At 36.5% G+C, this 26070-nt stretch overlaps 1 protein-coding gene across 2 annotated transcripts in view; it reads right to left on the reverse strand.

Annotated features, from left to right (window-relative positions):
- Positions 1–2376: 2376 nt before the first annotated feature.
- YIPF7 (Yip1 domain family member 7) overlaps positions 2377–26070 on the reverse strand; it is a 38952-nt gene continuing 15258 nt past the window's right edge. Inside the window, exons 3-6 of one of the 2 annotated variants that reach the window (XM_069593033.1) lie at positions 24436–24596; positions 14381–14523; positions 7490–7671; positions 2377–4433 (exon numbers count right to left, since the gene is read on the reverse strand). In XM_069593033.1, the coding sequence (XP_069449134.1) occupies positions 4271–4433; positions 7490–7671; positions 14381–14523; positions 24436–24596 (649 nt within the window). In that variant the 3' untranslated portion in view covers positions 2377–4270. Of the gene's footprint in view, positions 4434–7489; positions 7672–14380; positions 14527–24435; positions 24597–26070 lie in introns of both variants that reach the window. The other variant, XM_069593034.1, reaches the window with a different exon arrangement.

A 26070-nucleotide genomic window follows, 5' to 3' on the forward strand; every position in this document is an offset into this window, starting at 1 on the left:
GTCAGTCAGAAGTACAGCCCAAAAATATGGGCTTGGGGTTGAAGTAGGAGAAGGATTAGGCTAAGACCTGTGGCATCTGATGCTGCCGCTGGGTATATGGTGTCAGAGTTGAACTCTCGAACTTCCTACAGATGTCCAAGAATTGCTTGTTCTCCTTGCCAGAACACTCATTTAAAATTGCTCCAGACTTGTACTCATAAGTGAAAAGTGATTTGAAAAGATAGATCCTTCATTGGGTTGCTGAAAAATAGAACAGAACCTACGGTGCTCTAAGAGAAAGCGGAGCAGGAGATTGTCAGTGTGATTTTACATTTAACATTCTTCACTGGGAGCCAGAGCAAAGAAGAAAGGCATCTGTCATCAAATGTTGCAAAGGCCACTGCCCTAGTTAAACCACTGTGAACTGGGGCACTTGAGTCTCAGTAATTCAGGACTTTTATTTTCAGCACATGTCCCCATTCATTCCTGTAGAAATGAAGGCCATCTCTTGACTCTAAATGTGTCATTTAACTTTTACACATAACCTGCAACTTTCATTCAAGAGTAAAAACAGAAAAGTGGAAAATGTTACATTCTCAGATAAAATAAATTGAAAGCATTTGAGCAAAAGGGAAAAAGTTTTTTAGGGTTTATTACACCAAAATAAAGTGGGTTCTTCCCTGTAGCTCAGATGGTAAAGAATCTGCCTGTAATATAGGAGACCCAGGTTTGATCTCTGGGTGGGGAAGATCCCCTGGAGAAGGGAAGGGCAACCCACTCCAGTATTTTTACCTGGAGAATTCCATAGACAGAGGAGCCTGGAGGGGCTACAGTCCATGGGATCGCAGAGTTGGACATGACTGAGCGCCTAATACTTATTTATTCAACCAAAACCATGTATTTCTAGTTGCGTACCCTAAGTGTCTTTCACTTCATCATTTGTTCTCAAACGCATCCTACTGACCATAAACAGCACTATTAACAAAGGAAAATATCTCCAATCCATACAAATCCATATAATGCAAACCCTACTTGGAATGAGAGGAAAGCCTTATATACCTCATGAGATTTTTTAATTCAAATGCCAACTAGGTCTGACTCTGCATAGCTTATTTCAACTAGAGTTCAGAAATGAACCCAGGAGTCATGAAGGTGTCACTTTATTCCTGTTAGACACTCTGTATTCTTCTTTTATCTTATTATTTTATTATTATTCCCTCGCAGGTAAGGTCTTTGACTCTTTCTAGTAGTGGCTAAGGTCAAGGGAAAAGGATGATCTGAGTAGAAGTATTAGACATGTTGATGCTCATTGGAAAATGCAAAGCAGTTTTTGCTCAGTAACAGGAGGGTTATGTTGTGGTTATGGACACTGGAATTCAGTTCTGATTCAAATCCTGGTTATCGACTGAGTAATCTTGGGCAAGTTATTTGGCCAATCTGTAACTAGTAGCCTCATCTGTAAAACAGAGGTGATATTAAGAAAACTTCATGAAGTTATGGTGAGCATTAAGGGAGTTAATAATGTAAAGCTTCTAGGTCAACCCATAGTAAGTCTTCAGTAAATAACAAAACTATGAAAATTTTGTACATGCATTTTCTCATGTATCATTTTTTCCAAAATAGTTTCATGGAGTTGCCTAGCATTCAACCATAGAGATGAAAAAAACCTGATTTAACTTATTGCTTATTGTAACATATTTTTTTATTGTTTCAATTTTTCACAGTTACACATTTGTTTTTCAGATTAACATTAAAGTCATTGCTAGTTTCCAAGAAAAATACTCCTTGAATTTTTTAAATTGGAATTATGTTAAGCCTATACATTTATTTGGAGGACATTATTTTACAAAGTTTAATTTTCTCATCCTGGGATATAGGATATCTGTCAACATATCTGATCTTTTTAAAAAGTGCCTCTAATATTTTATAATTATTTTCATAGACACCGTTTATATTTATTTTTACATTAATTCTTAGGTATTTTAAAATTCTGCTGTTAGGAACTATTAAATGAATTTATTCTTATTCCTTGCTGTTACAAAATATTTAGTGTTTTGTTTATGGTGTTTTTTTATACAGATGTTATCATTTTTCATAGTAAAAGAATCAAACCTTTTTTGGGTATAAATTTTTTCATGCACAGAAAAACCATGTGAACCTAAATCCTAAATTTAGAGTAACTTTTACCTATAGTTTTTTAAAAATTAAAATACTTCCTAAAAGGTAAAAAATTAAAATCTGTAATATAAATATACCTCTAAGAAATTGGTAGGATAATATCATAGAAAAATTATTATCATAAACAGCATTTTTGCTTCATCTCCCTTAAACAAACAGTGAGTAAGACCAATTTAGTCCAAGTAGAAAAAGCAAGAACTTAAGGAAACACCATGATTCGTTAACAGATTCATTTATTAGTTATAAAGTACAGAAGTTTAACACCACAGCACTGCCTTCTCCTCTACATGTTCCTCCTTAGTGTCCTTCTCATAATTCTATAATTATCTTGTTTATTCATTGCTTACTTTTTTATTGTCTATTTTTTCCCCACTCCCAATGCAATTTCTATTCAGGCTGCAACCATTGTTTTCTCCTTTACTGCAATGATCAACACCCACTGTAGAGGAGGAAAATTTTTTCTTTCTTCCCTTCTAGGTTCTTTGACTGGCCAAATAATTAAGTTAACATAAGATAGATTAACAGGAGAAAACAAATTTAATTTCATTCATATAGAAGCCCCAAAGATACAAGACTCAAAAGCAAGTTGAGCAACTGAGGCTTACATGCCATCCTGAGCTAAGGAACGGGATAGGGGTCTGGAGCTTCAAAGGGCAGAGGGGTAATTCACAGGACAATCACAGGAGCAGATGTTTGGTAATTATGTATGTGCCCTGCCATATGCACGGGTCTTTCACACATTCACGCATCACACGCTCCCCCTTGTCATTGTCTCCTTTCCCCTCCACACCCAGCCCCTCTACCTGCATAATCAGTGTTTTCCTCTTGACCTATCATTTATATTAGCACAAAAGCATCTTTCATGTCTCTTATCTTAAAATAAAAATTCTTTAATTCAACATCACTCTCCAATGATGGCCCAGTTCTCTGGCTTTTAAAGGGGAAATGTGCTTACATAAATATACACATATGTATACACACAAATGCATAGATATATACATATATCTATAAAGATGCATGTAGGTTGATAGATCTGATGACAGGAAGATGTAATTTTTTTCTAGATGTTTCTTTTTTCAATAAAATAAGAAAAGTCATCAACTAACAGAAAAGAGTATTAGAGATCTGAATAGTGAAGAAATTGTTGTTGCTACTGTTTAGTCGCTAAGTTGTGTCTGACTCCTTCAGTCCCATGGGCTATAGCCTGATGGGTGCTTCTCATGGGATTTCCAAAGCAAGACTATTGAAGTGGGTTGCTACTTGCTTCTCCAGGGGATCTTCCCAACCCAAGGACTGAACCTACATCTCCTGCACTGCAGGCAGATTCTTTACCACTGAGGCACCTAGTGGAGAAATTGTTTGAAACAATTATCTCAGAAAGTGAAAAAGTGAATTTAGTAGGGTAATACAGTAGGATTTGAAAGGTAGTACAAAGCAGCCACTTAAGATGTAGTACTATAATAAAGGAGAAACAAGTAGGATTTCTTTCATTCATATTCATCTATTCAGGGAGCAAATGGCAAGCTTACTGAGGACATACATGTTCAAGGAAGAAATTATAGTAATGAACCATGGCATCTAAGCTAAGAAGGAAATGAGGGCTTCAAACTGGTGAATGAATGCATTGTTCAAATGGAACAAAACAACAGTTGGGGAAGTAAATGAACAGAGACAGGAGATTCATTTCTCAGGTGAATAAAACTTTAAATAATCCTCCCCTGCAATTCTCCAAAGGTCCTGCACAGTGTGACTTTAATCAGTTGTACACAGCTTGAAATGTCATGAAGTTTTCTCAAAAGGCTCAGTGTAGATTTCCTCTACCCAGTCAGCATACGATTTTACTTACTTACAATTTCTCAGAAATGCATCCATTAAGAAAAATAGAGTCCATCAGTACAACTATATATCCTTTTATTTTAAAGTATTTTAAATTGTTTTAATGCATCAACCAAAAAGCAAATCATCCTTAAGTGCTGTTTTGTCTCTCTGCTTATTGTTCTCAACAGCAATAAAAACAGAAATCATATGACCAAATGTGAATGCTAAACCATTTCCAAGATAACCTGAACACCAGCAAACAAATAGAATCCTATAATGCCATCTTGAACACTCTTCAGAAAACTGTTAAGAGGGCAAAGAGTCCATAAAGTAAGGCACAAGGATAGGCAATGAGAAGCTGCTGTCCTTCCATGGCCAAAGCTGACATGAAGATTTTGGAGGCTGAGAGACTACACCAGCCAATGATGACCAGTGCTGACACAGTTCCAAAGGTGCCCCTACAGCAGAGACCAAAGAGATGGTTATCTTATACCAGGAGAGAAAGAAGTTATTGAACCACACTGCCTCTAAAATGTCCTTGGTATATTTCCTCCGTTTGTAAAATGAGGGTGAAGGGCCATAGGAACTGAAGGCCTCGGCCAGTTAGAATTTTGAGTCAAGTTCACCATTAGAAGCTAAATATTTCATAGGTAGGTAAAAACTCAGGTTACTGGAAATAGGATTGACCTGCAGTCACTTTCATAAGTCAAAATTGCAATTACTAAAATTCTTTTATATGAACTATGTTTAGAGACTTCTTTTATAACTACAAATTTCTATTCCCTGCTTTCTTCCTAAATTTACCCACTGTATGAGCAGAAAAGTGACTGGACTTGAATTCCAGTAGGGTTGCCACCCCACAGTGCTCCAGGGCCATGTCGTGGGTTTTTGTCTGAGACAGCAAAGCCTGACACGGCTCAGGGAGGGAACAGATGGAGCAGGAAGGCACAGATGTGTGTGGCCTCCCAATTCATTGCTGAAGATCCCTTTGGTTGGTGTGGGTGTAGATTTTTATAATATTGAAATGGATTTGTTCAATTTGGTATCTTCAAAAAGTAACTGTGGAGGCAATTGGTTCTTTAGGAAGAAAGGAGAATGAAGTGACTTGGCAAAAATTGCAAGTAAGATGGCTATTAAGTCAAGAGCTCCTAACTCCCAGCATATTGTTCTGTTTGCCCTGCCTCACTTGATCTGGTTCAATCTGAAATTGAGAATTGTGCTTATTATTTGTGAGAATGACAGAAATACCTACTCTTAATAGTTGAACCAAAGCAAAACAAGTGAAAAGGTACACTATGTAGTTTGCAATGGCTTAGATGATAAATAAACCAAACATATTTTAAAGCGCTCTAAAAAATATTATGTCTATTGGCTTAATGAATGCTGTTAGAAATAAAATTTAGAGGATTCAATTTACCAGTTTTTGTGAACAAAAATGTGAGATTATATATGATTCATTTGAATGTTATAGCGATATGCCCAAAAAGGTAATTTCAGTTTCATGGTCTTTAGGGATCAGTTACTTGTTCTTTATTAATAAAACTTAATGGATTCTTAAATCATCCTATACATTTCAGAATGAAAATCTAATGAAAAATATCAGACTACTGATGATTCTCAAAATTCAAGTTGTAGCTTTTATTTTGTCGTTCTAATAATCTGGGGTGATTTAAGATGCCCCAAAGCTCACCTTTGCTAGAAATAATGTCTAAAACATAAAAAAAAATTTCAAATGGCAGATCATTATAGTATTCTTTGACAAAAGCATCTGACAAAATAGAAATTGTAAAACTGAACTCTGTAGTAACATGTCAAACATCCATATTAAACAACATAGTAAACAGAAGAGCTAGTTAAAGAAAATGATATGCAAAAGTCAGGGACAAGGCCCAGTAAATATCCACCTAACTCACATTGTGGGCTTTGCTGGTGGCTCAGACGCTAAAGGATCTTCCTGCAATGCAGGAGACCTGGGTTCTGTCCCTGGGTTGGGAAGACACCTTGGAGAAGGGAATGGTTAACCATTCCAGTATTCTGGTCTGGAGAATCCCATGGACAGAGGAGCCTGGCAGGCTACAGTCCATGGAATCACAAAGAACTGGACACGACTGAGTGACATTCATTCACTTTTCACATTTGCCATTGTATTCCTCTTTTTTAAGTGTTGAGTACTCACTGGTAAAGAAAGGGTTTGCTCTATGTTATTCTGAAGACTGTTACTTCCAATAAACTTAGGGTTACCAGGGGGTAAGGAGCGGGAGATATAAATTAGAAGATTGTGGATGACATATACACACTATTACATATAAAATAGGTAACTAATAAGAACCTACTGTACAGTACAGGGAACTCTGCTCTGTAGAGGGAAATTGTTCCCGCTTCCCTGCGAAGGGAAGCCCGCAGTGTGAGCTAGAGGTATATTTATTGAGATATATTTAATACCCTGTACTAGCCCATATGGGAAAAGAATGCAAAAAACAGTGGATATATGTACAGCAGATTCACTTTGCTGTACAACTGAAACTAACACAACATTGTAAGTCAATGTTGTATCTTACAATAATCTTTTTTTAAAAAAAGACTGTTGTTTTCAAAATGAAACCATATTAAAACAGAAAAGCACTTCTATCTATGCAATTCTCAATAATGTTATAAAGAAAGTATCTGAGATTATATCTAAACAAAAATATTAGTCTTTCTAAAATGTTTATCTGGCATTGACAATGTCTGTATATAATAACCTATCCAACATAGTGTTAATAACCTAAAACTTGGCTCATCCAAGAAAAAAATGTGAATTGTGTCTATATGGAAAAATGAGCACTGGTGGCAAATGTTTATTTCTAATTGTGTTTGGAGCATGGGAGGTGACAAAGAACTATGGAATTACTTGCTCTCCCCAGCCCAAAGTGGTAGTGCTCTGTATGTGCCCTAGGAAAGTGCCCAACAGAAGTGTATTCACTGAATCCTTATGCGTATTTTTGAATTATAAATACTAACTGCCCAGGAAGTAAAAAAGAAAAAAAATATTGACTGAGTGTATATACTATGAAGTTCTCTAGCATCAATATCCTCACCAGGGTTCCTGGGAATTCTGCACTACAAGGAGCCCAGCTGAGAAAGAACAGTTGCTTCCCTCCTAGAAGGCAGAATGCCTGGGAGCTGAAGCAATTTGTCAGGGTTCACCAGGCACTTACTCTTCCTAATTCAAACAAGTGAATTTTCTGTAGTTGGTTATATTACCCATGGCAATAGTTCATATTGAAGAATGTGACTACAAACGAAGTACCAACTTTAAAGATAGCTTGGTTTAATTTATTTTTTAAATCATTGAAATAGGAACAGCACCTGAGCCAAAACCGACCTACTTTCCCGAAACTGTAAGTAGCTTTTAATAGCCAGTTTCCCCAATCTTCCTACTAAAATGATCAGAAAGAGGTTAACTGTTGCACTGATGCGGCAAGCTTCAGCGATGTTTATGCATGTGGGGTCAATTAGTAACACAGACACTTACTGCAGTGAAAAGAAGATGGCGCAGCTGGAGAGCATGACCATGGGGAGCAGGCAGTAACCGAGCACACTCGCCACGCAGCCATAGGACACTCCTGAAGAGCTCATCAAGTTCAGTAAGGCATGAATACCTAGGCAGCCAATGGCACTCATGCCATACACATAACCAAACTGGACTTTTCCTGCCTGAAACAATGGGAAGAAAACAGTTTGGATACACAATGAACATCAAGAAGAAATCAGATTGTCAACAAAGCAGAGAATACTTTCGAATTATTCAGCTCAATGTTGTTCATGCCTTTGGAGTATAAGCATCAGGAGACTGGGAGCTCTAAAGAAAACACTGATTGTAATACGGATTCAGGTCATGAAAACAATCCCCTCCTCCATACATGGGATGGCACAAGCATTCTTATATTCCCAGACTGATATTTTTATTATAGATTGCCTTTTGGGGTACTAGGCATAGGTGAGGATATATTTTCTTCCCATATTTGTTGAACAATTAAATGAATGAATAAATGAATTAAAAAATTCTGATTTAGTCTTAGAGATTTATAAGACATAATAGTAATATTAGCAAACATCTGTTGCATTTACTATCTTAGGTCCTGTTCTCGAGATTGCACATAAATTATTTAATCCACACAATATAGTGAGTAGGTATCATTGTTGTACCCATTATACACAGGAAGAAACTGAGGTGCAAAGAGATTACGGGACTTGCCTAAAATAAAATAATGCTAAGCAGTGAGGCTTGGCTTGAACCCAGGCAATCTGGCTCTACGATTTAGGCCCTTAATACCTGCAGAAGCTCCAACAAGTGACAAAACAAGGGGACCCAGGTGGCGCAGTAGTAAAGAAAATGAAAGTGAAAGTCGCTCAGTCATCTCTGACTTTTTGTGACACCATGGATATACTTTCCATGGAATTCTCCAGGCCAGAATACTGGAGTGGGTAGCCATTCCCTTCTCCAGGGAATCTTTCCAACCCAAGAATAGAACCCAGGTCTCCTACATTGTAGGCGGATTCTTTCTCAGCTGAGCCACAAATACATCTTCCAGCGCAGGAGATGTAGGAATCATGAGTTCGATCTCTGGGTCAGAGAGATTCCCTGAAAGAGGAAATGGCAACCCACTCCAGTATTCTTGCTGGGAAAAATCCCATGGACAGAGGAGCCTGGCTGCCTTAGTCTGTGGTGTCCCAAAGAGGTGGACACAACTGAGAATGCACACACATGCAAGCTAGCATATCCCAAACTTATGTGACCAGAGAATCCTATGTTTTCATAATACCTGTTACCAGCTTAACTAAACAGACTTTATGAAAAACTGATTTACATAAAGCAAGCAATAGTGAATCATAAAGGCATTGTTAAAGGAAGTCAGACTGATGTATTCGGGATAGACCACTGATCTGAGGATTCATCAGATAGCCGTCACCCACACAGTACTGGAGACTTGTTGCTGAAGCAGCTCCATTAAACTCATCCAGGGAAAGTCACAAACTATTGTTGATTCAACAGAAGATATTTTAATGTTTGCTATCTGAGGATGCCAAATCTCCAGTTAAAAAATGCATGTCATTTTTATATATACATTAAGCTGGTTAGAAATTCTAGATTCTAGATTGAAGAGTCTGACTCTGATTTTCAGGGAAATTATACAAAACCAACAAAACTGATTCACAGAGAGAGTTTTTTTAGCTGTCATTTTTTCTTTTCCATAGCTGTTATTCATGAAGTCCTTATATCTTACAGAATAAGAATAAGTCCTTATATCTTTACAGAATAAAGAGATATTTATTTTGTAGTCAATTAACGGAGAATATCATAACCATTTTATTGTTCAAAACTGTCAAGCTATTTTGAATTTTTCTTCCTCTGCAGTTAGGGAAGTTGATCACTACTAAATCCTTTCACAAAATGTCCGGGGGCTATGCTGCAGCATTCTCTCCTGCATTAGCCATAATAAGTTCTTCTGGCTATTCTGTGAAGTAATGCTAATAATGCTAATGGGTATGCTAAAAGAAACACATCAGTTGTGTACTGCACTATTGGGTGAGTTTGTTCCACTTGGAAAATAGCAACAATTTCAAATAACTTTCATGTATTACAGTAACATTTTACTTGACATTTAACTGGATGGGATAATTCAGAGATACAAATAGTTGTAATGGTGACACACAACCTCCCTACACTCAAAGGACACATAGCTGGCCCGTGACCTTAACCAGTTTTGTGAATGGGGTAAACAGAAGGTGGATTCAATTTATTTGGTAGTAAAATTGTCCTTTTTCATATCAGTTACTGACTTCTCTATCTCTTTCTCTTGTTAGATTATCCAGTTTGAGGCTTAATTCCATTTGGCAGGGGCCATTCTCATTTTTTAATTTGTTTCAAATCCTAATAAGGGTTTGTAATTGAAGTGGAAAATAAATGTTCAGTTTCTTTTTACATTTCAAATGTTTGAGATCATCCTTGTACCATTACTACATCTTTATTTGAAATACTTCTTCTTCTTGCTTATGCTTTTATATTGGCCATGCATATCCCTATTCCTGATCACACTTATAGCTCTACTAGAAAAATTAAATGGAGCCATAGTTTTAAAACACTTGTGTATATGGTTTCAGGGTTGAAAATAATTTTAAGAAGAATAATAAGTAAAATTAAATCTGTGTTGAGTGTTTGAAGCTGTTCTTTCTGGTTTGCTTCCTGCAACATGAAGAAAGTCCACTAAAAGATATTGTGCTTTATATCAATATAAATCATAAAAATGATGAGTATGTGACTATGAATATTACACCTCTGGAGATAATGAGCAGATTTGAATATTGTTTCTGGATTGAGTCTTGTTTTCTTTATTATAGTGCACTACCAGCTCATAAAGTCGTCTTTTACATTTTAATTTCAGATATCCAGGACAGGGTTAATAGCCTCAAATGGACTCTGAGTTAAATCTGGCTTTATTAATATCCAGCTGAGTTTTTTGGTCCTTATTGTTTTACATGTATCAGAATCAATTCTGGAGTAACTGCATGTGATAGTAAAGTTGAAGTGAAACTAGCTGCCTAAAATCTTTGAGAAAATATGAATTTTTACACATTCCCCAAAATTTCGGATTTGAAATGAACCTTAAGAATCACTTGCATAAGCTTTTTTTTTTTTTTTTGTCTTCAAAGTAAAAAAAATGAAGGCCTAGAAATAAGAAATAAAAGGTTCAGGATCTTATCTAGAGGCAAAGTTAGGGGCAGATACAAATTTTTCACTCTCAGTTGAGTTCTTTGTATTGTTTTACACTTAAAACTGAGGATATTTAAATAATTCCAACTAACATTATGTACGTAAAAAAAGATCTTAATGGGATTAATTTTTTTCCTTTAGGAGATGGTAATAGTAATATTTTCTACAAAAAAACGAACAGCTGTTATATTACAAATTACCTGAAAAAGAAACAAGAGTTAATATGTTAAATTAATTGTTTCTGACTCTTTGATTAATTAACATGGTCTTACTTGCAACTTAATCTAATATTATCAAATTACTGTGGCAAAGACAGAAGGAACGTTTGAAACTAAATTAAAACTCTAGTTGATATAGGGTTTACTTGCAGAGTATTTGCATTGGCTGTAGTTCAAAGGAAGAAATAAGACGCCATAACTAAGTACTCTTGTATTGGATAAACATGACGTACTTATTGACCAAGTTACAATGTACAAACTAGATTTCTACCCGAATTTTGATTAGTAATATGTGTTTAGTAATGCAAAGTGAAAATTAATTTACTTGCAAATACATTTCATAGCTACCTTTTGAGAAGTATAGCTGCATTAGGGGAGTGGATAGCTGTAAAAAACAGACGTGAACTGAATAATCAATTTAAGAACTTTTCCTAGCATCTTAAATTTTCTATATCACCTCTCTTGCCAAGTTCACCATTTTGTGCCTTAATGAAACTGTACTTGTCAGACTGGCTTGACCATCTTTTTCATCATCTGCTTTTAATGTGCTGTCATTACCTCCTTAATGTAAAATCATAGACCTTTCCTACTTCTTCTTTTTCTCCCCTATTTTGAGGGGGAGAAAACATTTTTCTAAAGTATGAGCTAGAATGTCTTCCAAACTTTACTTGGGAGGAAAAATGTTCTTTTTTGGTGACTCCTAATGCCCCATGGAAAAGAAATGCAAAAAAGCAAAATGGCTGTCTGGGGAGGCCTTACAAATAGCTGTGAAAAGAGAAGCGAAAAGCAGAGGAAAAAAGGAAAGATATAAGCATCTGAATGCAGAGTTCCAAAGAATAGCAAGAAGAGATAAGAAAGCCTTCCTCAGTGATCAATACAAAGAAATAGAGGAAAACAACAGAATGGGAAAGATCAGAGATCTCTTCAAGAAAGTTAGAGATACCAAGGGAATATTTCATGCAAAAATGGGCTTGATCAAGGACAGAAATGGTATGGACCTAACAGAAGCAGAAGATACTAAGAAGAGGTGGCAAGAATACACAGAAGAACTATACAAAAAGATCTTCGTGACCCAGATAATCACGATGGTATGATCACTCACCTAGAGCCAGACATCCTGGAATGTGAAGTCAAGTGGACCTTAGAAAGCATCACTATGAACAAAGCTAGTGGAGGTGATGGAATTCCAGTTGAGCTATTTCAAATCCTGAAAGATGATGCTGAGAAAGTGCTGCACTCAATATGCCAGCAAATTTGGAAAACTCAGCAGTGGCCACAGGACTGGAAAAGGTCAGTTTTCATTCCAATCCCAAAGAAAGGCAATGCCAAAGAATGCTCAAACTACCACACAATCACACTCATCTCACACGCTAGAAAAGTAATGCTCAAAATTCTCCAAGCCAGGCTTCAGCAATACGTGAACCGTGAACTTCAAGATGTTCAAGCTGGTTTTAGAAAAGGCCGAGGAACCAGAGATCAAATTGCCAACATCCGCTGGATCATCAAAAAAGCAAGAGAGTTCCAGAAAAACATCTATTTCTGCTTTATTGACTATGCCAAAGCCTTTGACTATGTGGATCACAATAAACTGTGGAGAATTCTGAAAGAGATGGGAATACCAGACCACCTGACCTGCTTCTTGAGAAACCTGTATGCAGGTCAAGAAGCAACAGTTAGAACTGGACATGGAACAACAGGCTGGTTCCAGGTAGGAAAAGGAGTACATCAAGGCTATATGTTGTCACCCTGCTTATTTAACTTATATGCAGAATACATCATGAGAAACGCTGGGCTGGAAGAAGCACAAACTGAAATCAAGATTGCCAGGAGAAATATCAATCACCTCAGATGTGCAGATGACACCACCCTTATGGCAGAAAGTGAAGAGGAACTAAAAAGCCTCTTGATGAAAGTGAAAGAGGAGAGCGAAAAAGTTGGCTTAAAGCTCAACATTCAGAAAACGAAGATCATGGCATCTGGTCCCATCACTTCATGGGAAGTAGATGGGGAAACAGTGGAAACAGTGTCAGACTTTATTTTCTGGGGCTCAAAAATCACTGCAGATTGTAACTGCAGCCATGAAATTGAAAGACGCTTACTCCGTGGAAGGAAAGTGATGACCAACATAGATAGCATATTCTAAAGCAGAGTCATTAGTTTGCCAACAAAGGTCCGGCTAGTCAAGGCTGTGGTTTTTCCTGTGGTCATGTATGGATGTGAGAGTTGGACTGTGAAGAAAGCTGAGCACTGAAGAATTGATGCTTTTGAACTGTGGTGTTGGAGAAGACTCTTGAGAATCCCTTGGACTGCAAGGAGATCCAACCAGTCCATTCTAAAGGAGATCAGTCCTGGGTGTTCATTGGAAGGACTGATGCTAAAGCTGAAGCTCCAATACTTTGGCCACCTCATGTGAAGAGTTGACTCATTGGAAAAGACTCTGATGCTGGAAGGGATTGGGGGCAGGAGGAGAAGGGGATGACAGAGGATGAGATGGCTGGATGGCATCACCAACTCAGTGGACATGGGTTTGGGTGGACTCCGGGAATTGGTGATGGACAGGGAGGCCTGGCATGCTGCAATCCATGGGGTTGCAAAGAGTCGGACAAGACTGAGCGACTAAACTGAAGAACTGAATGTCATTGCTCCCAAATTTAAAGAATGAAAGAGACCCAAACACAAGACAAATGGTGAAGTTAGGATGGGAAATGCCTTCATAAAAAACAGAAAACTAATGACTGGGGAAATATACAGGCCGAAAAAACAAATCACTGCTTATAAATGCAAGTCTGTTTATCATAGTAGCCTAACCAGGAACAAGGAGACTCATCTCAGACCTCACAGAATATCTGCAATAGTCTGGAGACACAATCCAGAAGAGAAAATATTGAGTAAATAGGGGATATTTGTCTAGTGTTACAACAGAAATCACACGGAAAGCAAGAAATAAAATTTCGGCCCTATTATTTCCAAATTCCTCATGTTCCTTCAACTTTTTCAGATTGATAGTCTTTTCTAAACAACAAAAAAAGGCTTAACAATAAGAAAATCATTTATATGATTTCCTGCTTTGTTGAAAACCTGAGTTGGTGATTTGATTTTCACAATTCTATTTAAATTTACACTTTTTTATTTGTGATGACAGTTTCTTTTTGCCATTATGGTTCAAGTAGATATGTCTCTCTTACCGAAAAAATGTAGCCATGAATTAAACAAACAATTTTCAGTTTATAAAGTGACATACTACTTTCTGTGTTTACAAAGACAACTTCCACAAATAACATTATTAGGACATACATTAAAATCTGATACTGGGCTGTCATGTATACAGAAGTAGAAATACGATATTATAAACATGAAACTCAGATTATGCTGTAAACTAATGTTACCTCAATTAAAAAAGAAAAAAAATCATGAACTGGCTGCTGTTCATTACCAAAAGTAGGGTGGCTCCTAGAGCCACGCAGAACAGGATAGGCCCAGTGAGATCTGTTTCATTCATAATGCTGCCATCTGCTGGCTTCATTGGGTTTAACACTGTCAAGGTTTTTTGCCATATGTGATCAAAATTAATTCCAAGTTCTGCAAAAAAAGAAAAAGAGATAACATAAATACAGAAAAATAAGCATGAGTAATATTCTTTAATTAAAGTTAACTTATTAATTTACAAAGCACTTTAATCTGTTTGTTATACCATCCTAGTCTAAAGTTCTATGTAATATATATAATACAGAGCAACCTTAAAACAAACAAAAAGAATGTATATTCCCACACAGTGTCCTAGAGGATATATTTTAGAGATATAGTCAAGGAAAACATTCCTGCCTTCTTCAGCAAATATACGGTTAAAATCTAGCCAAAAGTGAAGAAATGGACATTTTCAGCAAAGATATAAAATATAATGGTAGCTAACAACCCACTCCAGTGTTCTTGCCTGGAGAATCCCAGGGATGGGGGAGCCTGGTGGGCTGCCATCTCTGGGGTCACACAGAGTTGGATGTGACTGAAGTGACTTAGCAGCAGCAGCAGCAGCAACAAACCAAAAGTCCCATCTTATTGCACATTTTGTTATTTCTTTTTCCTGCGTTTCCAACTGCTAACACTTTTGAAACTTGTTCTATGAAACATGCATCATTTTCAGATCAGTTCAGTTCAGTTGCTCACTAGTGTCCAACTATTTGCGACCCCATGGACTACAGCATTCCAGGCTTCCCTGTTCAACACCAACTTCAGGAGTTTGCTCAAACTCATGTCCGTTGACTCTGTGATGCCATCCAACCATCTCATCTTCTGTTGTCCCCTTCTCCTCCCGCCTTCAATCATTCCCAGCATCAGGGACTTTTCAAATGAGTCAGTTCTTCGCATCAGGTGGCCAAAGTATTGGAGCTTCAGCTTCAGCATCAGTCTTTACAATGAATATTCAGGACTGATTTCCTTTAGGATGGACTGATTGGATCTCCTTGCAGTCCAAGGGACTCTCAAGAGTCTTCTTCAACACCACAATTCAAAATTATCAACTCTTGAGTGCTCAGCATTCTCTATAGCCCAGCTTTCACATCCACACATGACTTATGGAAAAACCATACTTTGACTAGACGGATACTTGTCAGCAAAGTAATATCTCTGCTTTTTAAAATGTTATCTACTTTGGTCATAGCTTTTTTTCCAAGGAGCAAGAATCTTTTAATTTCATGGCTGCAGTCACCATCTGCAGTGATTTTGGAGCACAAGAAAATAAAGTCTGTCAGTGTTTCCGTTGTTTCCCCATCTATTTGCCACAAAGTGATCGGACCGGATGCCATAATCTTTATTTATTGAATGTTGAGTTTTAAGCCAGCTTTTTCACTCTCCTCCTTCACTTTCATCAAGAAGCTCTTTAGTTCCTCTTTGCTTTCTGCCCTAAGGGTGGTGTCATCTGCATATATGAGGTTATTGTTATTTCTCCTGGCAATCTTGATTCCAGCTTGTGCTTCACTCTGTCAAGCATTTAGCATGATGTACTCTGCATTACAGAGAAGGCAATGGCACCCCACTCCAGTACTCTTGCCTGGAAAATCCCATGGATGGAGGAGCCTGGTAGGCTGCAGTCCATGGGGTTGCAAAGTCAGACACGACTGAGCGACTTCACTTTCACTTTTCACTTTCATGCATTGGAGAAGGAAATTAACTCTGCATTAAGTTAAATAGGCAGAGTGACAATATACAGCCTTGACGTACTCCTTTTCCGACTTGGAACCAGTCCATTTTTCCATATCTGGTTCAAACTGTTGCTTCTTGACCTGCATGCAAATTTCTCAAGAGGCAGGTCAGGTGGCCTGGTATTCCCATCTCTTGAAGAATTTTCCGCAGTTTGCTGGGATTCCCACAGTCAAAGTCTTTAGCATAGTCAATGAAGTGAAAGTAGATATTTTTCCAAAATTCTCTTGCTATTTCCATGATCCACTGGGTGTTAGCAATTTGATCTCTGGTTCCTCTGCCTTTTCTAAATCCAGCTTGGACATCTGGAAGTTCTCGGCTCATGTACTGTTGAAGCCTGGCTTGGAGAATTTTGAGCATTTATTTGCTAGAGTGTGAGATGAGTGCAATTGTGTGGTAGTATGAACATTCTTTGGCATAGCCCTTCTTTGGGACTGGAGTGAAAACTGACCTTTTCCAGTCCTGTGGCCACTGCTGAGTTTTCCAAATTTGCTGGCATATTGAGTGCAGCACTTTCACAGTATCATCTTTTAGGATTTGTAGCAGCTCAACTGGAATTCCATCAGCCCCACTAGCTTTGTTTGCCGCGATGCTCTCTAGGGCCCACTCAACTTCACATTCCAGGATGTCTGGCTCTAGGTGAGTGATCACACCATTGTGGTTATCTGGGTCTTTAAGACCTTTTTTGCATAGTTCTGTGTATTCTTGACACCTCTTTTTAATATCTTCTGCTTCTCTTAGGTCCATACGGTTTCTGTCCTTCCTTGTGCCCACCTCTGTATGAAATGTTCCCTTGGTATGTCTAATTTTCTTTAAGAGTCTCTAGTCTTTCCCATTGTATTGTTTTCCTCTATTTCTTTGCATTGATCACTGAGGAAGGCTTTCTTATCTCTCTTGCTATTCTTTGGAACTCTGCATTCATATGGATATATCTTTCTGTTTCTGCTTTGCCTTTTGCTTCTTTTTTTTCAGCTAACTGTAAAGTCTCCTCAGACAACCGTTTTACCTTTTTGCATTTTTCTTCTTGGAGATGGTTTTGACCACTGCCACCTCCATCCATAGTTCTTCAGATGCTTTATCTATCAGATCTAATCCCTTGAAAATATTTGTCATTTCCACTGAGTAAACATAAGGGATTTGATTTAGGTCACCTGAATGGTCTAGTGGTTTTCCCTATTTTTTTCAATTTACATCTGAATTTGGCAATAAGGAGTTCATGATCTGAGCCACAGTCAGCTCCTGGTCTTGTTTTTGCTGACTGTATAGAGTTTCTCCATCTTTGGCTGCATAGTATATAGTCAATCTGATCTCAGTATTGACTATCTGGTGATGTCCACATGTAGAGTCGTCTTTTGTTTTGTTGGAAGAAGGTATTTGGTATGACCAGTGTGTTCTCTGGGCAAACTCTGTTAGTCTTTGCCTTGCTTCATTTTGTACTTCAAGGCCAAACTTGCCTGTTACTCCAGGTATCTCTTGACTTCCTACTTTTGCATTCTAGTCCCGTATGATGAGAAGGATATCTAATTTTCAATTAGCAGTGTTATTTAATCTGAAGACACTTACTTCCACTCTTCCTAATGAGCAATGCTATGCTAACTATGTAAAACTCCATGGAAGAGAAAAGGTTCTTTCAGCAAGTAACAGCAATCGTGGGTACACACATATTTTAGTCAGGCCAAAGCTCTGTGTTGTTGAGTGTGTGTATTCAGAGACTGAATTCTTGAGACAATTAACCTTTCTCTTTTTTGAGTAGTGATGATAAAAGAAAATAACCAAAATCACTGAGGCCCAGTGTCTGTGAGTCTAAACTCATTTATATGTTTCTAATTTTTTTCCAGTGCCTTATTTTTCAAAGAATTGTGACTGCCACATTACATACTACATACCCCTCTGCTAGATTCTGTTCCTCTTATATATTTTTCATAAAAAAAAGAAAAGAAAAACACTCAGACATTTGACATACACTGAATATGAAATAAATTCCAGGATTACATCAGTTACTTTTCTTACCACTCTGATAAACTTTAAGATGTAGGAAAAAAAAGAACATTTATAAGGAAGAAGAATGTAACTTTTCTACTTAGGAACCAGTAATTTAGCTGATTTCCCTCCTGCTATCATTTTAAATTTGAATCAGAGTGAGGTGGGGGTTAGGAAAAACTGAAGCTAAACTACTATAAAGTACATGCATTTCAGTTGGAAAGAGTGGAACTCTTTTAGTTGAATGTTTTTACTGAATTTTGCTGTAAGCCCTGAAAGATTTACATGTGTTGGTCTTCCTGACAGGCACTGAGGCAAGTACTCTTAGTTTATTTCTACTTTGTGTGTTAGATGGTTGAAGTCTGGGGAGATGAAGTAAGTTTTCCAAAGTCACAAAGCCAGTAATAGAAAATTTAGGTTCCAGCACTGGAGAATCTGACCCAAGAACTCATACTTTTCAAATAAATAAATAGATAACAGTCCAATTTAAAGGATAGATAGAGGAATTGAATAGACATTTTTCCAAAGAAGACATCCAAATGGCCAAGAGGTACATGAAAACGTGCTTAGCACCATTAATCATCAAGAAAATGCAAATCAAAATCACAAAATCATTTCACACCTGTTAGAATGGCTAACATCGAAAAGAAGTAAGTATTGGTGAGGATATGGAGAAAAGGCAACCCTTCAATATTGTTGGTGGGACTGTTGGTATAGCCACTATGGAAAGCACTATGGGGGTTCCTCAAATATTATAAAAAAAATAGAACTACCATATGATCCAGCTATGCCACTGCTGGGAATATATACGAAGGAAACAAAAACAGGATATCAGAGAGATACCTGCACCTCCACTTAGATAGCAGCACTGTGTGTGTGCGCGTGCCAAGTCACTTCACTTGTATCCGACTCTTTATGACCCTATGTACCATAGCCTGCCAGGCTCCTCTGTCCATGAGATTCTTCAGACAAGGGTGGGTTATTTACTATTAGTGCCACCTGTGAAGATAGCAGCATTGGATACAATAGTCAAAACCACCTAAGTGTTCACTGATGGATGAATAGATTTAAAAGTTATAGTGTATATATATATATATATATATATATATATATATACACACACACACTCACACTATGGAAGGCTTCCCTGGTAGCTCATCTGGTAAAGAATCTGCCTGCAATGCAGGAGACTCCAGTTCAATTACTGGGTTGGGAAGATTCCCGGAGAAGGGATAAGCTACCCACTCCAGTATTCATGAGTTTTTCTGGTGTCTCAGATGATAATCTACCTGCAGTGTGTGAGAGGTTCAATCCCTGGGTTGGGAAGATCCCCTGGACAAGGTCATGACAACCCACTCCAGTATTCCTGCCTGGAGAATCCCTATGGACAGAGCTGCCTGGTAGGCTACAGTCCGTGGGGTCACAAAAGGTTGGACACAACTGAGCAACTAAGTGCGCGCATGTGCGTGCACACACACACACACACACACACAGGAATACTATTCAGTCATAAAAAATGAGGAAATTTTACCATTTGTAACAACATGAATGGAACTTGAGGGCATTTTTCTAAGTGAAATAAGCCAGAAATAAAAAGCCAAATATTGCACAGTATCACTTGTTATGTGGAGTCTAAAAAAAATTTTTTTTAAGTCAAGCTTACAGAGTCAGAGTAGAAAAGTGGTTGCCATGGAGTAGGGAAAGTAGGAAGAGATTGGTAAAAGGTTAGAAAAGCAGAAAAAGAACCCACACTTTTAACCATAGCTTTGATTGAGTCAGTGTGCATCTAATCTGATAATGTTTGTATTTTTTAAAGTGTGCTCAGTTCTCCCATGTGAAGGATTGTATTCCCAAATCATTGGTACCTGGCATTTAACTTCCCTTCACAGGATTTAGTAACTCTCTTTGGTCAAAGACAGGGTATAGTTCAGTTTCATCTATAGTGGCATGTACCTAAACACCTTGCAGAGCTAACATTCTACACACAGGGTATCAGATGAAATTTCAATGATTGCCATGACATAGAGGGGTCTTGCTCCAACAGGGACCTAGGCATGTTCAGAATATCAGCCAGACATGACCTCAATTAGGATAGAAGGTGTGTCTTTCACTCTTTCCACATCCAGGGTGACAAGCGCTAGCCACCCAAACTTGAAAAGAAAGAACATGAATTTAATTTGAACTAAATTAATAGTGAGCAAACAATTCTACATTTCAACTTCCTTTTTCACTTTTACAGTGTATTTATATATTTCTTAATGAACATATACTTTGGAAAATATGAGCAGTTCATCAATTTAAAATCGCGTAGGCTGTCTAATGTGATATTTAAAATAGCAGAAGATTTTAAAAGTAGACAAATGCTTAAGTTGAAGTTGATGTCACCTGAGACTTATGTTGTTTTCAAATTTTATTTTCAATTTAGACATTTACATTAACAATGTGCTTTCAGTTTTTACTACAATAAAGTGACTTTTAATTCAAAATAACTTTTTCCTCAAAGAGTGTAATTATTATGCTTGAAGAAACCCAGAAGAAAATGTTTTACAAGACATTGTTACTGATTTCAGGCACTTATTTAATGGCATAATTAACTTTTGCACTTTTTAACACTGAGTCATGAAACAGTAAATGAACATAAGATCTAACAAATTTTTTCATACATGTACACCCGTGGCGGATTCATGTTGATGTATGGCAAAACCAATACAGTATTGTAAAGTAAAATAAAGTAAAATTTAAAAAAAAAAGAAAAAATATCTTATGTGTTTTTTACCAAAATACACTTCCATAATGTTTTGTTTTAAAATTTATTACATGGTATGCAAATGAGACTATATGTATTTATCAATTATAGTACTCTAATATAACACCTTGTTTTACAAGATAAAAAAGATGAAACTGTTATGAAATTTGAATGCAAAAATTTATTGTTTTGCTGTCATCTAGTGGTAGTAAAGTATACCATATATATGCTATAAAAATGAATTAATACCTTTGTTTTCTATGAAAATTATGGCATTGGCCTTTCAAATATGAACATCAGGCTATGCTACAAATATAAATACCAAATGTCACAGTAATTTTTCTAGTCTGACAGATTTGAATTGACTATTATTTATCAAGATGCATTTGTTAACACATTGATTGCACATTATCACATAGCAAAAGTTATCATTCTTACAGAAAAGCAAGCGAAAATGAGCTTTTTAGCAAGCAAACTGAGGAATAAACAAACATATTTTCAAATAGCATGTTTTTGTGCAAGGGGTAATTATTATAGCTTCATAATTTTATAGATTGTTTTGGTGTACACTCAATAAAAACTAGCAAATATCATTTATCATCTTATCCTAGAAATCTTGCATATGGTCTTTTTATACCTTTTAGACAGATAAGGCTTAAGGCTTCACAAAATCACCCTGGCTGAAGAGCATATTGGATCAGAGTCCAGAAATTTCATAGACTCAAAATGGAAAATTATATTAGGTACTGTTATTTCTAATATATATATTTGGTGAGTATAATCACAAAGAGAAAAAAATTCTAGGAATTTCTCTGAGCTATAAAAAGGAGGAGGGGAAATCTAATATATTTCCTATTTGAAATTTGAGAAGACATTACAGGAGAATGTATTATAGTTTAGAATATCAGAATGGAAGTATTTGCAGCAAGTAGAAAATATTATATTCAATAAATGTTATAGGAAAAATTGATCAACCATAAAAAAGTTAAATTCTGCTTCACATACTAACTTAAAACAATTTTCAATGAATCAAAAATTTAAGTCCAGAACAAAAAGATAATTTAAAAATTTAAGAATCTATAAGAGGATATATCTTTCTGGCTTTAGAGCTGGAGACATATAGTCTAAACAAAGAACAATTGGAAAAAAAAGTTACAAAGAAAAATATTGTGGGGTTGAAAACATAAATATTAAAATGTCTATATGCTCTAATATCCCATAAATAAATTAGATGGCAAACACAATCTATGAAAAAAGCATGAAATACATATTCCAGACAATAATATATATCTTTACCATATAAATATCTCTAGAAATAAAAAAAGAAAGGAAAAGTCTTAAGATTTTAAAAGCAGAAAGATGTAAAGTCAACGAAAATGAAAAGAAAGTCTAACTTCTCTAGTAACCAAGAAATAAAAAGTATTATTTTTTTGCCTGTTTTGTCTATCAAATTAACAAAGACATTTACTATTCTACTGTGTAGGTATATTGGCTCATCATTTTTCCAGATGACTCTGACAGTATAAATGCCTTTGACCCAGCAATCCCAACGTTATAGATCGATCCTGAGGACAGATTCTGTACAGGTCAAAGTTATCTAATGTGATGTTCACCAAAGCATTATCTATTATAAAGGAACAATGTTTAAGATTTAAATTATGGTGGTGGTTAAGTCACTAAGTTGTGTACAACTCTTGCGACCCCACAGACTAGTCTCCTCTGTCCATGGGATTTTCCAGGCAAGAAAACTGGAGCAGGCTATTATTTCCTTCTCCAGGGGATCTTCCTAACTCAGGGATCGAACCTGTGTCTCCTACATTGCAGATGGATTTTTTACTGTTGAGCCAGATTTAAATTATGATATTTGTATAGAATGGGTTTCCCAGGTGGCTCAGTGGTAAGGAATCTGCCTGCCAGTGCAGGAGATAAGGGTTTGATTCCTCAGTCAGGAGTATCTCCTGGGGAAGGAAATGATAGCCCATTCTACTATTCTCGCCTGGACAATCCCATGGACATAGGAGTGTGGCAGGCTATAGTCTATCGGGTCACAATGAGTTGGACATGACTTAGTGACCGACCATGCATGCACTTGTATATAATAGATCATGTTTTCAAACAATATTTAATGACTTTAAAGAATGCAAAGATAAAAATGCTTATGATATAAGGTAACTTAAAAAAAACCCAAAACTTCATATCCATAGTATGACCTAATTTTTAAATATTTACAAATATATATATATTCAAAGAGAGGCAGTATTTCATTTTTAAGTGTGTGTGTGTATATATATATATTCATAGAAAATAGAATAAAGGCTGGAATAAATATTATCAAATCATTAATGATAGTCATGTCTCAGAAACAAAATTTTCAGTGACTTTATATTTTTATTCATATGTTTCTATATTTTCCAAATTTCTATTTTTGAATATGGATTACTTTTATAATTAGACAATTGATGTTTTTTTTATTTTTTAAGTAGAGATGTTGGCAGGGTCATGGCAGATGCCTAATGAAAATAGCTTATAATTTTCAAGTGTTAGGTATCAGATGTAGAAGCAACTTAGAATGCATGGTTAAGCATAAAAGATGCAAAAATTTAACTGGCCTCTAAAGTTCCAACAAATTGATTATATAATTCTCTGTACTTTTCTGAATAGTTTACATCTTTACCCTCTTCTTAATTTTGAAGGCAAACAGAGAAGAATGTTTTAATATCAGGTGGCTGGCCGTGTCCAAGCAACGATCTTTTGATCTAAAATACTGGGAATGTTAGCCTATCTGTTTTCAATGGACCTCATAGAAAAGAGAGCAGTTAGCCAGTGAACATTTCTCCTTGGCTCCCAAATTTAAATTTCCTTGAATTTTAGTTTTCTAGCATCATGTTGACATGCCATAGGAACAAAAGTAGCAGACATAAATTGGCTGAATCTTAAAAATTAAAAAAAAAATCAAAGGATGGGAGATCCCTGAAATCTTTGGAGGAAACGTTCATCTGCAAGGGTCCCCAGGTTTCCTTGCCACCAGCAGTGCTACTTACTGGAGTCATATTCCTCCTTACTTAGTCCTACCTAGATGAGGTGAGGGGGCTCACATGAGCCAGGAAGGAGGATAAAAAAAAAACTTGCTTCTCCATGATAACAAACGAAGTATATTGAGAAACTACCTCCCCCCAGGCAACCATAGCAGAAAATAGTAAAACATGCTGCTATAAAGTAGCTTCATTAACTAGGTGGGAAGAGTGGTTACTTTGATATAATTACTTTGCCCAAAGATGTTCACTGTTGTCTAGAGATGGCCAGGGAGTCCACATGTAAGAAACAGTGAAGAAACATTTAAAAACTGCGAGACCAACATAGTGTTAGTACATATCTACTTCAGATTTTCCCCACGCAAACAGGAGACCATCTCCCATTGGTTTAAATGTATCTGTCTGGCAGACTCTCGTTTATATGTGGAACAATCATATAAAATCCTATATGCAGCATGCTGATAGTATGCATTAAGTGCTGATTATTGCTGTTATTCTTCAAGCTGTACACACATTAATAGCACTTCCTTAACTTATCTTCTAGTAAAGGAGGCTCTTCATCAAAGCTGTCAATGTAAGAAGATGGTGAATAATAATCCTGGTTCGATGTTGGCTGAAAAAACTGCCCTGAGTAAGCTGAGGACACGAGCATCTCTGCTGGGACAAAGGCAGGCTGAGGCTGCTCACTGGCTTGTTGTCTAGAAAAAGGAAAATATTGATACTGATACATCTAAGAAAGGGATATCATGATCAAGCGAGGAAGGAAACTACAATTTTCCTTTTATAATTTCTCCTGGTTTTTATGACTATTTATCCATGAAAAAATTAACTTGCTTGAAGTTCAACTTAAACAAACAAAAAAATGAAAAGTAACTAGTTGTGAGAAAACTCTATAGAAGAATGATCCATACTGACTAACATGCATTGATTATTTGCAATGTCTTGGACCCTTCACATTTTCTCACTTAATTAATACTCTGCAAAGTAAAAACTGTGGTTTTAATCTCATCTTACAGAAAAAGAAATACAGATTCATGGAGACTGAATGACTTGTCTGGCAACACACAAAAAATTCAAGTGTTGGACAGTGAACTGAAGCTGTCTGTCCAAGCAGTGCACTTCTCCCTACATGATGCTGCTTTTCCACTGATTTTCAGGAACTATCACCAAATAGGACATTCCCTGTAAATCTGGGCAAAGAGCAATTAAAAAAATCACAGTCATACTAATGAAGCAAACCAGACAAAGACAAATATCACATAATATTGCTTATATGTGGAATCTAACAAATGAACTTATTTACAAAACAGAAATAGACCCCCAGACATAGAAAAGCTCTGGCCCTTCCCAGACAGTTATTTCCAATCAAATTATCTTTGAGTTCCTGACTAAAAGTCTTTCATAGCTGGCTTCACTGTTTTTTTTTAAATATGCGATTTAGTTTTGTCAAAACATAATGTTTCGACATTTCCTTGATTGTGCTTTTATTTTTTTATTTTACCATTTATGTGAAAAAAATAATCTTAGTAAATAAATTCTTAAAGCTAGAGAATGGAAGAAAGAAATGGGGGCTAGTCTACAATGTTATTTGCTCATTTCAAATTGTTTTTAACTAAAGGAAAGGAAAGAAACATAAAGAATGGTTCTTGATTATAGAGCATCTTAGTTAGCCCTTTGGGAAGGTAAATAATAACATTTTAATGATTTAAAACCCAACATATTATTACAAATTACTGAATTAGACCAAAATAAACACTGGACTCTGGCAGGTGAGATTTAAACATTACCTTGGTTAGCAGGCATCTCTTCTAAAAATCATTTCAAACAACTGCAAAGTGACTGCAAAAAGTTCCTTTAGAACAACTGGCAACATTTTGATCACATTTCCCTTCTTTTACTTTCTGACTCTATGTATGATACTTCTGCCTGTAATGATAGTCCCATGGTGGGATGTACTCTGAACCAAGTAAATTGGTTAGCAAACAGGACTGCTGGAGTCCAAATGCCTGCGTTCAAATCCTAATTTTATACTCTTAGGTAAACTGTTTCACCTCCTATGCCTCTGTTTCTTCATCTGTAAAATGAGGACAATAATAGAACTAATAAGGTTATTATGAATTAAATTATCTGAAATAAATAAAGCACTTAGATTAGTGCTGGGCATATAAGAAG

The sequence above is a fragment of the Ovis canadensis genome, chromosome 6 (genome assembly GCF_042477335.2).
Source record: "Ovis canadensis isolate MfBH-ARS-UI-01 breed Bighorn chromosome 6, ARS-UI_OviCan_v2, whole genome shotgun sequence".
Classification (NCBI taxonomy): domain Eukaryota; kingdom Metazoa; phylum Chordata; class Mammalia; order Artiodactyla; family Bovidae; genus Ovis; species Ovis canadensis.